At 38.6% G+C, this 17,406-nt stretch overlaps 1 protein-coding gene across 14 annotated transcripts in view; it reads right to left on the reverse strand.

The window, feature by feature from the left end:
* SKIC3 (SKI3 subunit of superkiller complex) overlaps positions 1-17,406 on the reverse strand; it is an 80,163-nt gene that overhangs the window by 59,252 nt on the left and 3,505 nt on the right. For 12 of the 14 annotated variants that reach the window (XM_042855830.2, XM_042855824.2, XM_024109604.3 and 9 more), the window contains exons 3-9: positions 16,177-16,320; positions 14,091-14,182; positions 13,065-13,140; positions 11,438-11,578; positions 8,136-8,234; positions 7,922-8,030; positions 1,005-1,145 (exon numbers count right to left, since the gene is read on the reverse strand). In XM_042855830.2, the coding sequence (XP_042711764.2) occupies positions 1,005-1,145; positions 7,922-8,030; positions 8,136-8,234; positions 11,438-11,578; positions 13,065-13,140; positions 14,091-14,182; positions 16,177-16,320 (802 nt within the window). Of the gene's footprint in view, positions 1-1,004; positions 1,146-1,275; positions 1,386-2,937; positions 3,620-7,921; positions 8,031-8,135; positions 8,235-11,437; positions 11,579-13,064; positions 13,141-14,090; positions 14,183-16,176; positions 16,321-17,406 lie in introns of those variants that run through there. The other 2 variants (XM_065599211.1, XM_065599210.1) reach the window with 2 other exon arrangements.

The raw sequence follows: 17,406 nt of genomic DNA on the forward strand, positions 1-17,406 counted from the left end.
AATATTTTCATATGGATATGATGCCATGCCTAATGGGGGTTGTAGTTCAGATGCCACAACTCCCCATTTGTCTCTATGGACCAGGCTCCCCAGCCAGACTACACCATAGTCTCTTCTCGTGATGAGGAGAGGTACATCATAGGAATCCCTGGCCATGGGTCATCATGGGAGATGTAGTCTAACTGGGGGCGTGAAGCACCTGATTATCACTCCCATAGGCATTGACATCAATGGTATCAATAAATTTGAAATATTTCAGGTTTCCAGTCAAAAAGTTGAAAATTTTCCATGGGGGGCAAAAATCCTTATTTTCCAACAAGCTCTAGTCATGACCGATTTTAAGAGAGCCTTTTACGTCTGAGTGCAACCAAGCCACTAATAAATCAAATATTAGTTTAACACATAAAACACTGCAGTAGTTATAGCTGCTGTATAAAAGCTTAAAGATTCTCTTTCAAAGGTCAAGACAATCATTTTAGTGTAAATATGCACAAAGAAGTTTTTAAAGGGACACCATAGCTTAATGAAAAAAGAGTCACCTCTGAGTTTGTTTTTAATCTATTTTCATAAGGCTACAACTGAAAGGTTAGAAAAATATTATAATTTACTTTATGCATTTGTAACAGAACAGTCAATTTCACTGTTTCTTTTGTATACTATGCATCCTCTGCCCTTGGGTTTGTGTGGGGTTGACTCAGCAACAGGGTGAGAGGGGAAAAAAGTGAAGAAGAAGAAGGAACACACTTATAGAAACATTTCAGAATTGATAAGGAGCAGATGTAGTAACCGAAACACCTTTTAACTTTTTTTTTTTTAAATTGGCTAGATTTCAAGCAATGTCCCTCTAAATTTACTGCTTGTTTTACCTAATTATAAAATATTTAGCTGATTCCACTTTGAGCACAAAGCCTAAAATAAATCCAGTATAATTTAGCAATTGTACCTAGCAGAAATATTCATTACTATGCAACATGTTATCCATTCCTTTCATATTACATGTTTACCTTCAGTTAGGCTCTTGACAGCTTCTTCATATTTTTTTTCTTGGAGGAATTTGATACCTAAACCAATAAGGCCCGGGCTGCTACTTGAGTCCATCTCCATAAGCCTGCAACAACAATGCAGGGCCTCTTCAGTGAAACTGCCTAGTATCACAAAAAGAAAATTTCTCATAACCACAGTTTGATGGTGCATAACAACCAAAAGTCACAAGAAGATTTAAAAATTTATTCTACTCAACAGATTTAGAAAAATTAATTTACTTAGCCATCAGACCTAATTGGGCTGAATATTTAGTAGCAGTTTCCTACCATACAGTAATTTCTAAAACTAGCAACCAGTTTTCAGAAGTACTATCCAAACAGAGTCAAGAAACACTACAGGTACTTAATACCTCTGAACCACATACCAAAATTTGTAAGTCTGGAATTTGGATTTAGCCACTCAAGTTAAATTGCTAAAGGTCATATCCTCATCAAGGGAAACTACTTTCTAGATAGGCCTTTCAATTTAGCCCAGTGAAGATCCCCACCTGCTACAACAAGCCAAAATTAACGCTTGCCTGAATTCCCCATCCCACGAGTCCCTTACAGAGGATCTTGCAGTCTGACTACATAATGCAATTTGAAAGAATAGTTAGGTGAGAGAGAAAGCGTGCAAGCATGAGAATGACTCTGTAGCTTGGTGTTTCGAGCACTCAGATGGGAGACCCAGGATCCAGTCCCCCTATTCCAATTACCTTTATTTTTTTTTTTCCCAAATTATTTTTTTCAGTGGAACAGCTTCAACAGGAGAGAGACTGAGGGAGCCCCACATCAGAATATCCTATAGCTCAGTGATTGGAGTACTCATCTGAGAGGTAGCCAATTCCTGTTCAAATACCTTCTTGCCTTCAGGTGGACAGAGGACTCCCACATCTCAGGTGAGTCCCTAACTACTGAGCTAACAGTTTTAAGGGAGGGAGTCTTTCTCCTCCCACCCCAAAAACACCAAAGGTGCCTAACTCCAAAAGAGGGTCTGCACCTGAGAATCCCAAGAGGGAGGTGCTTCCCTGAAGCATGGACTTGGCACCTCTCTCTGTGAGAGGGGCAGGGCTTAGCACATACCCCCTCAGCTTGGCATTTCCCAGTGGTTAGTTTAGGAGGTTCCCCGCCTACCATGCTGAATTTCTGAATCCCATTCTAAAGCACCTATCTCTTCCCACTCATTGTATCAGGAGTTTAGGCACCTAACCCAAGCTTTGTGAATCCAAGTGATTTTCTAGGTGCTTTAGTTTCTTTGTGAACATAGCCCTTAGTTTCTTGTACCTTCTCCCCTTCCCAAAGGACCTAACAGCAAGTTCACTCCTGGTGGTCTCCTAAGGCACTAAGAACAAAGGAATGCCCAGTTTAACTCCAGAGGAAAAAGGATTGAACAACATAAACCCTTGTTAATCAGTAATTACAGTGGCTTAAATGCTCTCATAGCAGCCAAGTTTCAGTTCAAACCACTTGTAAAAATGGACAGCACGTACAAACATTACTGAACCAGAGGCCATCACTACAGCACAGGAGAGGAAGAAAGAAGCCCATGCCATCTCACTTCAAGAATTTCACTCAGGAACTTGTAACTAGACAAATACTCCACTCCTCTATCTCACCATTGTAGTAGATGTGAAACCATGGAAGTATGGAAACTTCAAAAGACTAGTTAATATATTGAGATGTGCCATAGGATTTGTCATAAACTTGTGTATCTACAAATGCTATATATAACTTGTAGTCTAGCCCCATCAGGGAGGGTTACCAAGTCTCACCCCCTGAGAATTAAAATCGGGCGGGTAGGGGGAGGGTTAATTACTGCAGATTCTGGCACAGGTAAACAACTCCAGAGAAATATCATACTAGTTCATACTGGGGTCAAGAGGCCCAGCAGACAGAGAAAGACATGAGATTGTACCTTAGAGGGCAAAATGCTGCTGGAAGGGTTTGAAGGACTTGGAAACTGAGCAGGCTGTCCTTCATGTGGAAGATGACTGAAACCTAGTTAAGCTTAATACCATGTAGATCAGCAGTTTTCAACACACAGCTGCGGCCCATGTGACATCCTCCTGGCCATACAGGTAGCATATATATTCTGTGGATGCGGCCCACATAACAGAGAGCTGCATATGCAGCCCACAATGGTAAATAGATTGAGAACCACCAGTGTAGACTGTTTATTGATTTAATATGGATTATGAGAAGCATCAACATGAAAATATAGATACAAGGTATCTGTAGTTGCCACTCAAACCTACAAGAGAACAAATGTCACTTTTTAAAAAGTAAGCATATGCATTTGCAGAACTTACTTTACTGTGCATATTTCAGGACTTACTGCCACTTTAAAATTATCCCTGCAGTCTCTTTTCTGTGTGTGTGCTGGAAGGTTATCATCAACCCTACATGAGCTACAGGCAAGATTAAACTTCCCAAGTGATCAAGATGACTTTCCAGCCTGGTCTAAATGACCATGTCATTAAGGTAAGATATTCTAAGAGCCGCTGAAATAAGATTCATCCTCTGTATAAACTATGCAGCACAGTTAAACCAAAAAAAGTTTGGGTGGTGACTCTCCTACTTTATGGTGCAGTTTGTTAAAGACAAGAATTTATTTCTAATATTTCAGTTACCAGTTGATTGATAGATTATCCATTTTGGGGATCAGGATGTCAGTGATATTTCCCATATGCATACACAACCTGCTCATCTTTAGTTACCAATACAAAACGGAAATACAATTACTGTTAGAAAATTGCAGCCCTAGTGGCACAGTAAATGAATTTGTGCAATCTTTTAAAAGAAAATACAACTTCTGTGCTTTCCCATGTTTGTGGCAGCTTTGAAGTTATAGGCAGACTTGGGGAAGGAAGGCAGAGATCCATGGTAGAAAGCAAGACACAAATGTAATAAATGGTTTAAAAAGTAATTCTTCAGATTAAAGTAATTCTTCAGATGGCTGTACATGCATCTGGCATTTCTACATGGCATTAATGGAACATGGATATATGTATATATATATATATATATATATATATATATATACACACACACACACACACATCAAAATCGTCTATTTTTAGAGCATATTATTTTCTGATCATGAGCATTTCCTATTTGTAAAACTTTACATAATATATGTTGTTTTAAAAATCTACAGTACAAATGCTTTAACTCAGTGGTTCTCAATTGATTATACATTGTGTTACCTGTGCTGCTGCTGCCAGGTGGCAGGGCAGCAGAACATACATAAGGCGCATAAGTCAAATGAGCAGCGCTGTATATAGGGGGCCTAGAAAGAAGCCACATTCTATAAGATTGTACACACAATATCACCCAAAAAAATGCCAACTCCAGAAAATTTTATACACAAGTGCTGGAAAATAAAGTCATGAAGATTCAGCATACTAAGGGTAGGTCCAAATTTAAAACAGTGCATCAGCACAGCTGCGCCACTGTAGCGCTTCAGTGCAGATGCTACTACACCGACAGGATAGCTTTTCCCGTCAGAGTAGTTAATAATCCTCCTCCATGAGAGGCGGTAGCTATGTTGATGGGAGAAGCCCTCCCATTGACACAGAGCTGTCTACACTGGGGGTTAAGTCAGTATAACTGCGTCACTCAGGGATATGGATTTTTCAAACCCGAGTGATGTAGTTATATCCATGTAAGTTTGTAAGCCATTGCCAAAATCTCAGAAGTAGCAGAAGCAGGTACTGACTGTTCAGGTGAGGCCACAACTCAGGGTAACTGTTCCCTCAGTCTACTTTGCACCCTGTAATCTCACTGAGAAATTCTCAAGTAGAAGGGTTCTGCTGGGATAGCTAACTATTTCATGCCTTTAAAAATGAATCCAAGCTGGATACCTAGTCTCCTAGAGCAAGCTGAAGCTTGGTCAAGATCTCTTACAAAAAACATATCTTGAAATTAGATTATTAAAAATGGAAATTTTAAAAGTATCTAGTGTTAAAGAATACTGAATACTGGGGCCAACAAATCTATGAGGGATAAGAAGGGCTACATCTTATTAGTGAAATCAACCCCCTTTTTTAAATTACTCAAAGCAAAATTAAATCCACCTTTAGAGGTTACAGTGTTCAGAATCCTGGGAATTTGCACAAATATTCATGGAAGAGTGAAGGCTGTCGGTTACCATTACCTGTGATCTTTGTCTAAAAAGAGTCATTTTTGTATTCATATTTTCCTAAGCAACAACTTAGATGAGGCAAACTGGATTTTCTGAAAGCAGAAATTTCTACAATTGGTGCTGTATCAATCACCAAAATGTTGCATTATCAATGATGACAAGAATTTTTTAACTGACGATAAACCCATAACATTTTTAGAGAGATAAATTGTGGCACCTCACTACCAGAAGAGTGAAGACAAATTTGAGAGATTCTACTGCTAGATTCAAAATTTCTAATTTCCATAATTGTACAGAGATGGGATTCAACTGACTTCCCTGTTTCTTTAGCTTCAACACTCCAGACCAGATCCTGTACTGTATTTTAGATGTGCTTGGCACAGCTCAGAAATGGAGAAAAAGGTGGCATTGAGCCACGTTCATGTTCCCCCAATTCTGAGGCTGGTTGACAGCATAAATCATAGTAGCCCTAAAGTCGCTTATTTAGGTGCTTAAATATGGATCTGCGAGCCTTACCTTTAGAGTAGACACTCATTTTTCAAGATCTTGGTCTAAATTTCTATGATTGTTCAATTAGAACTTTTTATATATTTGTTTAACCTGGATTAGCCTGTAGAAAATGGAAGCATGGCCTAAACAATATACCTTGTAAAATTTGTTTAGATATTGTGTACAGTATTATATTCTGTGATCTTTGAAGTGCTGGCCATAACACCTTTACAATGTTTTTATGTTCTATAAATAAGTGAACACATGCCAGAATTTGAGTGCAGTTTCAAGTCCACGTTTCTTAAAGTGCAAAACTGTCAGCTAAATGACTATTTATGTATAAATGGACTGCAACGTAGTATCGGCACACTACAATAAAGAAATCACTGTTTAATCTTTACATTTAGGCTATACAGTGTATTATATGTGGTGCTAAGAAAACCCCAATTGCAATCAGGGTCCCATTATGTTAGGCACAATGCAAACACCTACATAAAAGACAGTCTCTTCCCCACAGGGCTTATAATCTTTCAAGACAGACAAAGGGTTGGAAGGGAATCAAGCACAGCGAAGTGAAGTGACTTGGCCAAGATCACTCAGCAAATTCCACGGCCAGTAGGAATTCCTTTTGTCTCTGAACAAGTTCACCACTGGCATAGGATCAGTAATTCCATTGAATTTAATGGAATAACTGTAACTGAAATGGACGTCTGCTTATTCCAACAAGGATAAAGAGAGAACACTGAAAACTGTTAAAGCCCTGGAAACTATATGGTTGGATAGTTAAGATTCATTTTACCAATACTGGTCCAGGCACATAGAGATGAAAATAATAAATGACTCTTTGCAAGCAGGAGTGAATTCAGCAGTTTTGTGCCTGGTGCAGATCAGTGCATTCCAGAGCAGCAAGCCATATCTATTTTGAGATGGAACTTCTGTGTTAAGATGCTCAGGAAAGTCACAAAGAAACAGAATGAGCTTAACAATTACCTTCTCTTTGTTTTAAGCATAAAAGCCTGATTACATATTTGGATTCAGACTTATGTTTAATTTAATGGAATGCACATGTTCTGGATTGTTCTGCTGTGATACAAAATACTATGTACTAGCTCTTCTTGTAGATGAATTATGCTTGTTTGGTTTGTTCTTGCTGGTTCCTTTCCACTGGGTTCAATTATTTTAAACACTGAAATTAAGAGTTCTGTATTACCATTTTTCTGCTCATGTATTACTTTCATGATGCCTAGCTCCCTGAAACTTGGTACTATAAGGCATTCTTCCACTCCTAACAAAGGAAATTATACAGCTTTATTGTTTAAAAAACACAGGAATTTCTGTATGGATTCTTGGCATATACTTCTACTTAGTTTTTGTGTGACATTCCTGGTCAATATGACTGTATATTTACAAATAGTTTTTTGGGGGGTGTCCAACTTGAAAGTCACTTCTGGCCCCTTTAAGGTCTCAGCTGTGACACCCAAAGCTAACACATCTAAAATCACTATTCACTTGTACAATATTAATGCAATAGTGAGTGCTCAAAACTGAAATTTAACAGTTTCAAACCCAGCATGCTGCCTTCTTAAAGTATATAACAAACAAATCTGTTTTTCCTTCACTTCACTGAAATACCCTAAAAAGCCCTGTTTACTCCCCACCCACCAGGAAGTCTTGTGGAGAAAGATTCATGAATGTTCCTGCCAAGAGGATAGGGGTATACTGGTTCACCAATTCTCTCACTTTAGCCATCTCTAGAGCTTTGTTTAATTGTCACCATCCTTTCCATCAAAGACAAGTAAACAGGATTCTCTTCAAACCTCATGTAGCTAATCTTCATTTATCTAGAGAGGCTCCTTTTGAGCATCATGAAGCACTCTTCCCATGGCACTGGTTACACTGCCAACAAAGGAATCAAGAATCCAGAACTGGTGTTGAACAAAAAACACTTATTTTTTTTAAGAAGTCCTTTGATGGTACACTAGTACTAACTTTCACAGTTCTGAGACATTATAGTTTAGGACAGAACTGTCTTCCACTCCAGGGTGGTAGAAACATAGCACCTAATATAGACAATATATTTGTGCTGAAAAGTGGTGCAAGCTGCCTCAAACTACAACTTTCCTCAACAAAGTGAAGTAATAGATCTTGAAAGACTGGTTCCCTTTTTTATGAGAAGGACTGGGGGAGTGAAGGGCAAGACAAAAGTCACAGTGAAAAGATACAAAATTTGGAACAACAAAAAATGAACCAAAACCATCCCACTCACCTGACTGAATAAAGTGCAAGCAGAGCACTTCTAAAGGATAACTCATGGTAGGATACAAAACCATCATATCATCACAGGCCTTCTTCAGCCTAGCAGTCTCATGAGGAAACTTGCAAGGGGGAAAAAAAGTCAAAGCAATTTATTTAGCTATTCGTGCAGTATTATTAGATGTTATTTGTGTTATTGAAGAGACTATAAATTAAACTGTTCTTACTTTTGACAAACACTGAATGAAGTTTTTATAAAGCTTTTCATGGTCTTCACTGGGAACTGTGTCTGCAGAGTTCACTGCATGTTCTAATGCACTCAAAAGCTGAAATAAGAAATTGGTAAGTGTACAACAGTGTGAATTAGCAAGAAAAGCAACAAACGGTGAACTTATGAAATTTAGTCACGGTTTTGGGTGACTAAACAGGGTGTAGTATACCATGAACATGATTATAATATGTATATTTGGCCGCACTGTGCCCATGTGGTCCTTCATAGAACTTCTGTTGTGCAAAGAGCAAAATACATAACAGGGTGGTTCTTCATACTCAAATATTATTCATATAGTGTTCAAATCCTGGTAGTAAATCTGCTACTAGTTGAAGAAGGTAAACAATCTAATCCATGCAGTGGCATAAGATATGTACAAAAAGAGCACATGTGAACACTATCTATTATGAGAGCTATGTGCTTAAATAACTTTTAAATACTGGTATGCAAGTTTTCATTTTGATGTTCCTATCTTGTGTGCCTCTAAGATAGAGCCTTCACACTGCCAAAATGAATCTGAGCTTTTAAAAGTAATGCTTCACAAAAGATTTTTTTTTAAATCAGCAGTTATGTAAAACACTACATTATTTTGCACAGGGGCTTTTCAAAATCGTATAATTCCATCACCAGAAAATTCTCCGAATTTCATTTCTATTACCAATACTCTGAGGGACACAGTGTGTAATATTTTTTAAAGGGTCTATGGCCCCAGTCCACAACGTTATTTAGGCTCCCAACTTCCACTGATTTCAGTGGAATACCTTTGTGGAGCAGAGCCTAAGTGATTTAGGAACCTAAGGGCAAAATTTCAAAAGCCTAAATCCCACTGAAAGTCAGTGGGTCTTGGGCTCTTTATGTCACTTAAGCACTTTTTAAAATTTTACCCAAAGTCTAGTTGTCTATATCCACTAAGGTGTGTAATGGCTATTTTGCTTCCGTCTTCTCTAAAAAGATTAATTGTGACCAGATGCTTAACACAATTAATATTAACAACAAGGGGGAAGGAACACATGCCAGAATAGAGAAAGAATGGATTAAAGAATATTTAGTTAAGTTAGATGTATTCAAGTTGGCATGGTCTGATGAAATTCACCCAAAGGTACTTAAGGAACTAGCTGAAGGAATTTTGGAACCAATAGTGATAATCTTTGAGAATTCATGAAGGATGAGTGAGATCCACAGGACTGGAGAAGGGCAAACACAGTACCTATCTTTAAAAAGGGGAACAAAAAGGACGCAGGGAATTATAGACCAGTCAGCCTAACTTCGATACCTCAAAAGATACTGGAACAAATTATTAAACCATCAATTTATAAGCACTTACAGGTCAATAGGATGATAAGCAATAGGAACATGGATTTGTCAAGAACAAATCATGCCAAACCAACCTAATTTCCTTCTTTGACTGGGTTACTGACCTAGTGGGTGGGCGGAAGTAGTAGACATGACATATCTTGATTTTATCTGACACAATCCCATGTGACATTCTCATAGGCAAACTAGGGAAATGTGTCTAGTTAAAATAACTATAACTGTTTGAAAAAAACATACTCAAAGAGTAGTTATCAATGGTATAGCTAATGGGGTTTCAGAGGGGTCAGTCCTGGATCCAGAACCATTATTCATTTTCATTAATGACTTAGATCAGAGGTTCTCAAACTGTGGTCTGTTGACCACCAGTGGTCCGTGAGCTCCAATCAGGTGGTCCGCGGATAGTTCCCTCTAGGGTGCGCACCTGGGCGGCCACACACAAGAGAACGAAGGGCCAACCACCTAATTAGTGGAGCCACGCAGGCATGGCTCCACTAATTAGGTGCCTGGACCCTGGAGAAGATGGACATGTAAGGTGAGGTAGTGGCCTTGGGGGGTATAAAGGGTAGGTGGGAGGAGACAGTGGGGTGAGAAGAGGGGATGGGGGGGAATTTGGGACATGCGGGGCTCCGGCAGCCAGAGAAAGAGGCAACTTTCCCCAGCTCCAGAGCTGAGGCTACCAGGGAGAGATGGCCCTCCTTCCCAGCGTCAGCTCTGTGACTGCTATGGCGGGGAAGAGACCTCCCTCCTTCCCAGCCCCAGCTCAAGGGCTGCTGCGGCAGGGGAGAGAGGGCACAGCCATCACATTAGAAAGGTAAGACTACTGATATTAAAATATGAAGTGTGCTTTTATTTGTAGAATAAAAAAACTTTAATTATTAAGGTTTTTTTTTAATATAGCACTTTTATCCAAAGCACTGTAGAATAGTTAGCTAGTGGTACAAACAACATTTGGAAAGCTCATTTAGTGGTCCGTCGAGACCCTCAGCAATTTTCAAGTGGTCCACAAAAAAAAAAGATTGAGAACCACTGAGTTAGATAATGGAGTGGAGAGTATGCTTATAAAAATTTGCATATGTCATCAAGATGGGAGGGGTTGCAAGCACTTCAGAGGACAGGATTAGAATTCAAAATGAGCTTGATAATTTGGAGAATTAGTCTGAAATCAACAAGATGAAATTCAATTAAGACAACAGCAAAGTACACTTCAGAAGAAAAAAAATCAAATGCACAAACACAAAATGGTGAATGGCTAGCCAGTAATATTGCTGAAAAGAATTGGGCATTATAGTGGATCACAAATTGAATATGAGTCAACAATGTGATGCAGTTGCAAAAAAGGCTAATATTCTGGGATGATTTATCAGGAGTGTTGTAAGAAAGATATGGGAGGCAATTGTGCCTCTCTCCTTGGCACTGGTGAAGCATCAGTGGAAGTACTGTGTTCAGTTTTAGGAGCTACACTTTAAGAAAGGCGTGGACAAACTGGAGGGAGTCCAAAGGAGAGCAATAAAAATGATAAAAGGTTTAGAAAACCTGGCCTATGAGGAAAGGTTTAAAAAAAGGCATGTTTAGTCTTGAGAAAAGATGACTGAGGAGGGACCTGAGAACAGTCTTCAAATATGTTAAAGGCTGTTATAAAGATGACAGTGATCAATTGTTCTGAATGTCCACTGAAGGTAGGACAAGAAGTAATCAGATTAATTTGTAGCAAGGGAGACTGAGGTTAGATATTAGGGAAAACTTTCTAATGGTAAGGATAGTTAAGCACTGGAATAGGGAGATTGTGGAACAGCATCATTGGAGATTTTTAAGAACAGGTTAGACAAATACCTGTCAGGGATGCTCTAGATATAGTTGGTCTTGCCCCAGCATGATGTAGGGGTGGACTAGCTGACCTCTCAAGCCCTACATTTCTATGATTTGAGTAGGAGGGAGAAACATTACCAACTGCTGTGTCTCATTATCTTGATTCTGTGTACTGTCTGGCAGTAATTGGATCAGCCTCTTCCATAGCTGGTGGAGCTCAGCATTATCTGCACCTTCCTCCTGTTTTATCTTTATCAGTTTATGCCATGTGTGAGCCACCTGTCAACAGGAAAGAGAAATGAATCATTCTGTAACTCATTTAAAAATCTGATACCCAGTGTGATCGCTCCAATTTATTTTAACCCCTTGCCAATAAGATTTACAATTTCCCAAATTAAGTGGTCGGAAATAGCATTAACACTTAGCAAGAGTGCCAGGAGGATAGGGCTAATGAGTGAGTGTTAGACAAATTACTTCACCATGCTGTTTAGTACAGACAACAGAACTAGTGGTATTTAAGCAGTTTAGTACTACAGATGTAGCTGATGGTCCTTAATTGCTCATTTAACCCTGTATAACAGAATACAGGGTTATACAGAATGCAGTAAAGAAACCCTTCAAGTGTTCCTTGAAAAACTCAATCATAATAGAGGAATCTGCATTATAATAGGTCTGATAGAAGCAAGCTACCCTACATGCACTATGTAAGGTAAAGAAGTTGATTACGTATATGACAGAAAGTATGGTCATAAACCATACTTCTGATGACCAATTTAAAAAAGAAAATAGCATCCCCAAGCACTATTCTCTTTTCCAGCAGTGAAGTGACTCAGCATTATATTCGGCTAGAGACTGGAATACCTAATAAAATTTGAGATTGTTAACAGAAGTGAAACAAAGTAAGTATCAAATAACCACAGTGTGGCTCTCTCTCTCTAGTGGCTGGACTACATAGAGGAAGCTGAATTTATGAGTTTGATACTGGCTTTGAGATACCAGAGCTGGATTTTCTGGCTCACACAGCAGAGGCTCATGCTTTTAGAACCTGAGATCCCAGGTTCAATCCTTCCTACTACTGAACAAACTGGGGTTTATATTTTACATCTAGGTTTTCAAAGGTTTGAAAGGTTTGTCTGCCTTGCTTCCATTGAAAACAAAATTTCCCTTAGCATATTCAGGCTATCCAGAGATTATAACAAACTAATAATCATCCCTGGCAAAGAATTTTTGCTATGAAACTAATATTAAAGTTCTCAAAACTTCAAGGAATCAAAATACTTCCAAAAAACTGGAGTAGGTGAAAAAGTACTGTAGAAAAAATGTGATCATTTAATTATAAACTGTATTATAATGCACAAGAGGGCAGAGTTAAGGTTGCACAGGCATCCTTTGAGCTGGCATTTCCTAACTTCTGAGTCCCTGAGTTAAAAAAAAAAATAATGTGGAAAAATATTCAAATGCTTGACAGCAACCAGAAACTAACATTTTAATGCAATTTGTTTATATGACACAACGTATCAACATGGTGAATTTCAGAACACTATATTGAACAAAATGATTGCAACTTCATTTTAATAAAAGGTAAACTAACCATTTCTAGGATTGCTTTTTATGTTAAGACACGTCAATTCAATAGATTGCCTCTAAATTTAGTGGTAAGTGCTGGTGGGAGAACACGTGTATAATTAAGAGAGATGAGTTCTTACTGCAAAAGAAAATAAATAATTTGCATAGGAAAAGGAGAGACAGTAAATCAGTAACTAACCTCTAGGTATTTTTTTTCTTGGTGATACAGTTCCACAAGTTTCCTACATACGTCACACCACTTCTGCTTGTCAGTACTAGAAGATGATGGGGAAAAAAAACCCACAAAAAGGCCATGTCTGATTTCTAACCAATATGGAGAAATGTATTCTTCAAGAGACACTGCCAACTTGAAATCTTATCTTTTTTCTTTTTTAAATGAGAGCATTAGAAGTTGCTGCAGATACTATATGTGCCTCCAAGTCCTAATGCAACTATGGTGAATTTTTTTAGAATGTTTTTCTCTTGCAGTTGCTGTGTGAAAAATCTACACAGACTGTATATAGTCAGTTTATCCTAAATGCTGTCAAATGCACCAAGTAAACAAACTGGAACAAAAGTATTTTCCACTAATCTTTCAATTATAGTTATCTTAGATGTTACTTAAACAGAAGTAATTAAAAATGTTTGAAAAGATGTGTGATTTCTAAGTTGACACTGTCCATCAGACAAAACCAAAATCAAAATCACAAAAACAAAGCAATAAGAACACTCCAATCAGTTGTGGAAACTGGTGACATACAACCAGAGCTAGCTTTGTTTAGAACTATAAACTGTAATCGGAAATGAAATTCCCCGTGACCATAAAAACTGAGTACATGTACTAGTGATATTAATGCTAACCATCAACATCAACTGAGAGTTACGAGATTTATAAAGTTCAACCATCTATGCAACACATTAAGCCAATGGATACAGTCATGATACTTAATGTCAATAGTTTAGATAATATTTATTCCAAAAGATTTCTTCTTATAAAAAAACAATAGGAAAGTGATAATTTATCGCTACCCCAACTTCACATTATAGAAAACCACTAGGGGTGACAAAGCCTTACCTCTAACACAACATGAGTATTAGAATTAGTTACTATGTGCAGAATATCACATGCATCAGTGATGGCATTAAAACTGGACTTTTTCCAGTGCAACTGACATTTTAATATAACATGTTGCAGTGTCATAATTTAATCTAAAATATTCTTTACCTTTCATAGAGTTCCAAGAGCTTTTGGTAAACATTGAACAAGTTTTCTTTGACATCTGTTTGGTTAGATTTCTCATACAAATTTGCTAATCCCTAAACAAAAGTAAAATGTACGTTAGATTTCACATCTGCTATTTACAAGATCATTTTAAGGCATGCAGCCCGGCTGTGCCCATAAGGAACCCAATGCCTTCAGTAGGGCTCTGCGCAGGCACCGGGATCTGTCTGCTCAAATCTCAATGCAGGATCAGAATATAATGTTACGCTGAGAGGTACTGGTGACTGTATAGATCAGAAACTTCTTTGAGAGTGGGTGTGAATGCATTCTTCAATTAACAAAACTGTCAGGGTATGTTACTCACAAGGCCCTCATCTAAGTCAAAAAGGGTTTGTAACCCTGCCCAAGTGTTTTCAGACTGTCTGAGCAGAGATGCTCAGTAGTGTGTTTTGTGAAGAGTGGGGAATGCAGAAGACATAGAGCAGAGAAAGTCAGCCTGAAAAAGCAGCTGAAAGCAGTCTCTGCCCCTGGAAGAAACCTGCAGAGAGGTTTTTGGACGGGGTGCAGGCTGAGAAGAGTGCACTTGGTGCTGTGAGCAAAAGAACTGCTTTCTGCTATACAATTCCTTCCATGTTCAGAGACACTTTCTTTATAAATAAACAAACCTGCATCAGAGAAATACCTGCCTATCACCCATTTTTTCTCCTAACTGGAACATCCCTTGGACCCCAAACTTTGACTAGCTGCTTGGGTCAAAAAGGGGAAACAAAAACATGGGAGTATTTCTTCACACAATGCACAGTCAACCTGTGGAACTCGTTGCCAGGGATGCTGTGAAGGCCAAAAATATAACTGGGTTCAAAAAAGTTCCTGGTGGATAGCTCCATCAATGGCTGTTAGCCAAGATGGTCAGGGATGCAACCCCATGCTCCGGGTGCCCCCAAACCACTGACTGCCAGAAGCTGGGTCTGGACAACATGGGATGGATCACTCAATAATTGCTGTGTTCTGTTCATACCCTCTGAAGCACCTGGTACTAGCCACTGTCGAAAGACAGGTTACTGGGCTAGACAGACAATTGTCTGACCCAGTATGGCCATTCCTATGTTCTTAAATATCATTTACATTATAATAAAATCTCACTGTATTTTCTTAAAATTATTTCTGAGATTAGTGAAGTGGAACACAGACTACCTGAACACTGTTAAGTATAATATTCTTTTAACACCAGCCAATGGACAACAATAAAGCATCTTAAATTGTGCAAGACTACAGAAAAATTTGTCTCAGTAAGTTACTGTTTTGTACTATCTCATAAAAGACACAGCCTGACTGGCTGATGAGGATTCAATGAAGGTAATTTCAATATATGTCCAATTGTTGCATTTAAAAAAATTTAAATTGCTGATATTAAAAAAACCTCTTTATTAAGCCACAATGCACTAAATATTCCCTTTTACCAGACAGATGAATCAATGACCTAGCCTTCAGCCATATGCTTCATGATGTGCCCAAAGGGCACAGACATCTAATATAACAGAACACGTTGCAGATTATCACTTACACACCATATGCTGCACAACCATCTTAAAGAGCGTCTATTATTGTTGCCTAGGACCATGGAAAACAACAACATAGTCCAATTTGCAAAATTCTGTATCAGAGGCTGGGAAAAAAGTTACTGTGCAAAATGCTCTCTCTCATGGGAGAGAAACACCACACTAAATTTACTGAGTCATGAGCAAGGGAACTAAGAAAGCACCTAATGGGGATAAGCATACTTTTTCTGTTTGTTTGTTTTTGTTTTCCAAGGGAATGAAACATATTTATCCATTAGAAGACCTATAATAATTTAAATATAATGAATCCAAAAGTTGCTCTCTTTTACACACATGCAACTCCCATTGGTTTTAACATTGTACATACCAGGAGTGAGATCCACAGCTGGTATAATTTGTTATATGACAATTTACACAACTTGAGGATCTGCCCTAAGAGTCAAATGTTGATTGGATCTTGTTCCTATACTTAAGAACACAGTAGTTCATTTACTAGGAAGGGTAAAGTGGAACTAGAGTCGAATACGTACCTGCCATGCCAGTAGCTGGCCTGGTTCAAGTTCAGCAGCCTTTCTGTACGCACTTTGGGCCTGATCAGGCTGCTCTAACTCTGCAGCTGCCAGGCCAATAAACACCCAGGCATTGTAGTTATTTTTCTCTTGTTTCAGCACTGCCTAAAAATATAAGAGTTCAAATGAAGCCAGTGTACTAAATGTGTCTTACAGACTCAACTACCAAGTTTGATTAATCAGTTTTCTTACTTTCTAGAAAAGAAGTTCCTGAACATACTAGTCTGGTACACAGTGAATTTTATTTATTAGGTATCTATTTAACAAGATGTTACTTTCTGCACAGTGATAACATAAGTTAGAACATTAATAAAAAGGTTAATTTCTAACTGGTAGCTTTCTCTAGCAAGAAAAAACTGCATATGAACAGTCCTAGTGACAGGTATCAGTAACTATGGTCATTGAAGGATTCCTCTAAAGTCTATGGTTAAAGATAGATTTTTGTCACAGTCATCTGAGAATTAATACAGTAACTCCTCGCTTAACGTTGTAACTATGTTCCTGAAAAATGTGACTTTAAGCGAAACAATGTTAAGCGAATCCAATTTCCCCATAAGAATTAATGTAAATGGGGGGGGAGGGTGTTAGGTAAATCTTTTTCAAACAAAAGATATTATATACATATACAGTATAAGTTTTAAACAATTTAATACTGTACTCAGCAATGATGATTGTGAAGCTTGTTTGAGGTGGTGGAGTCAGAGGGCGGAAGAGGGTGGATCGTCTGGCTGCTGCTCTTGCTGTTCTTGATGAACATTCCCAACTCAAAAAAACACATCTAGAGATTGTTGTTTTGCTTTCCTTTTTTTTCTTGGTAAATTTCTTTTTGCCAGTTTGGTGCAGTTTGACTCACGGCTGTGACTAGGTAAGTGAATATCCTCTGGCCCCAGAGCACCAGTGAGGGTGTGGGCCAACAATATCCCCACTCCTAGGCCTGCAGAATCCTCCCCATGCAAGCTCTGTGGGTTTGGGCTCAACACAGGAACCAGGAAGAGCAGGCAAGTGGCAGCACAAAGGAAGAGACACTGTGCTGCATCCTTCCCCAGAACCGATGGGGATGTCTCTGCTGGCCTCTGAGCAGCAGATCACACAAATGCCTGCTCCAGTTAGTCACTGAACACCTTCCCACCCACTGGGGTGCTGGGAAAACCAGTTGTCTCCTAAGGGAACCAATCTGCCAGGTTGCATGGT

The sequence above is a fragment of the Chrysemys picta genome, chromosome 6 (assembly GCF_011386835.1).
Source record: "Chrysemys picta bellii isolate R12L10 chromosome 6, ASM1138683v2, whole genome shotgun sequence".
NCBI lineage: Eukaryota > Metazoa > Chordata > Testudines > Emydidae > Chrysemys > Chrysemys picta.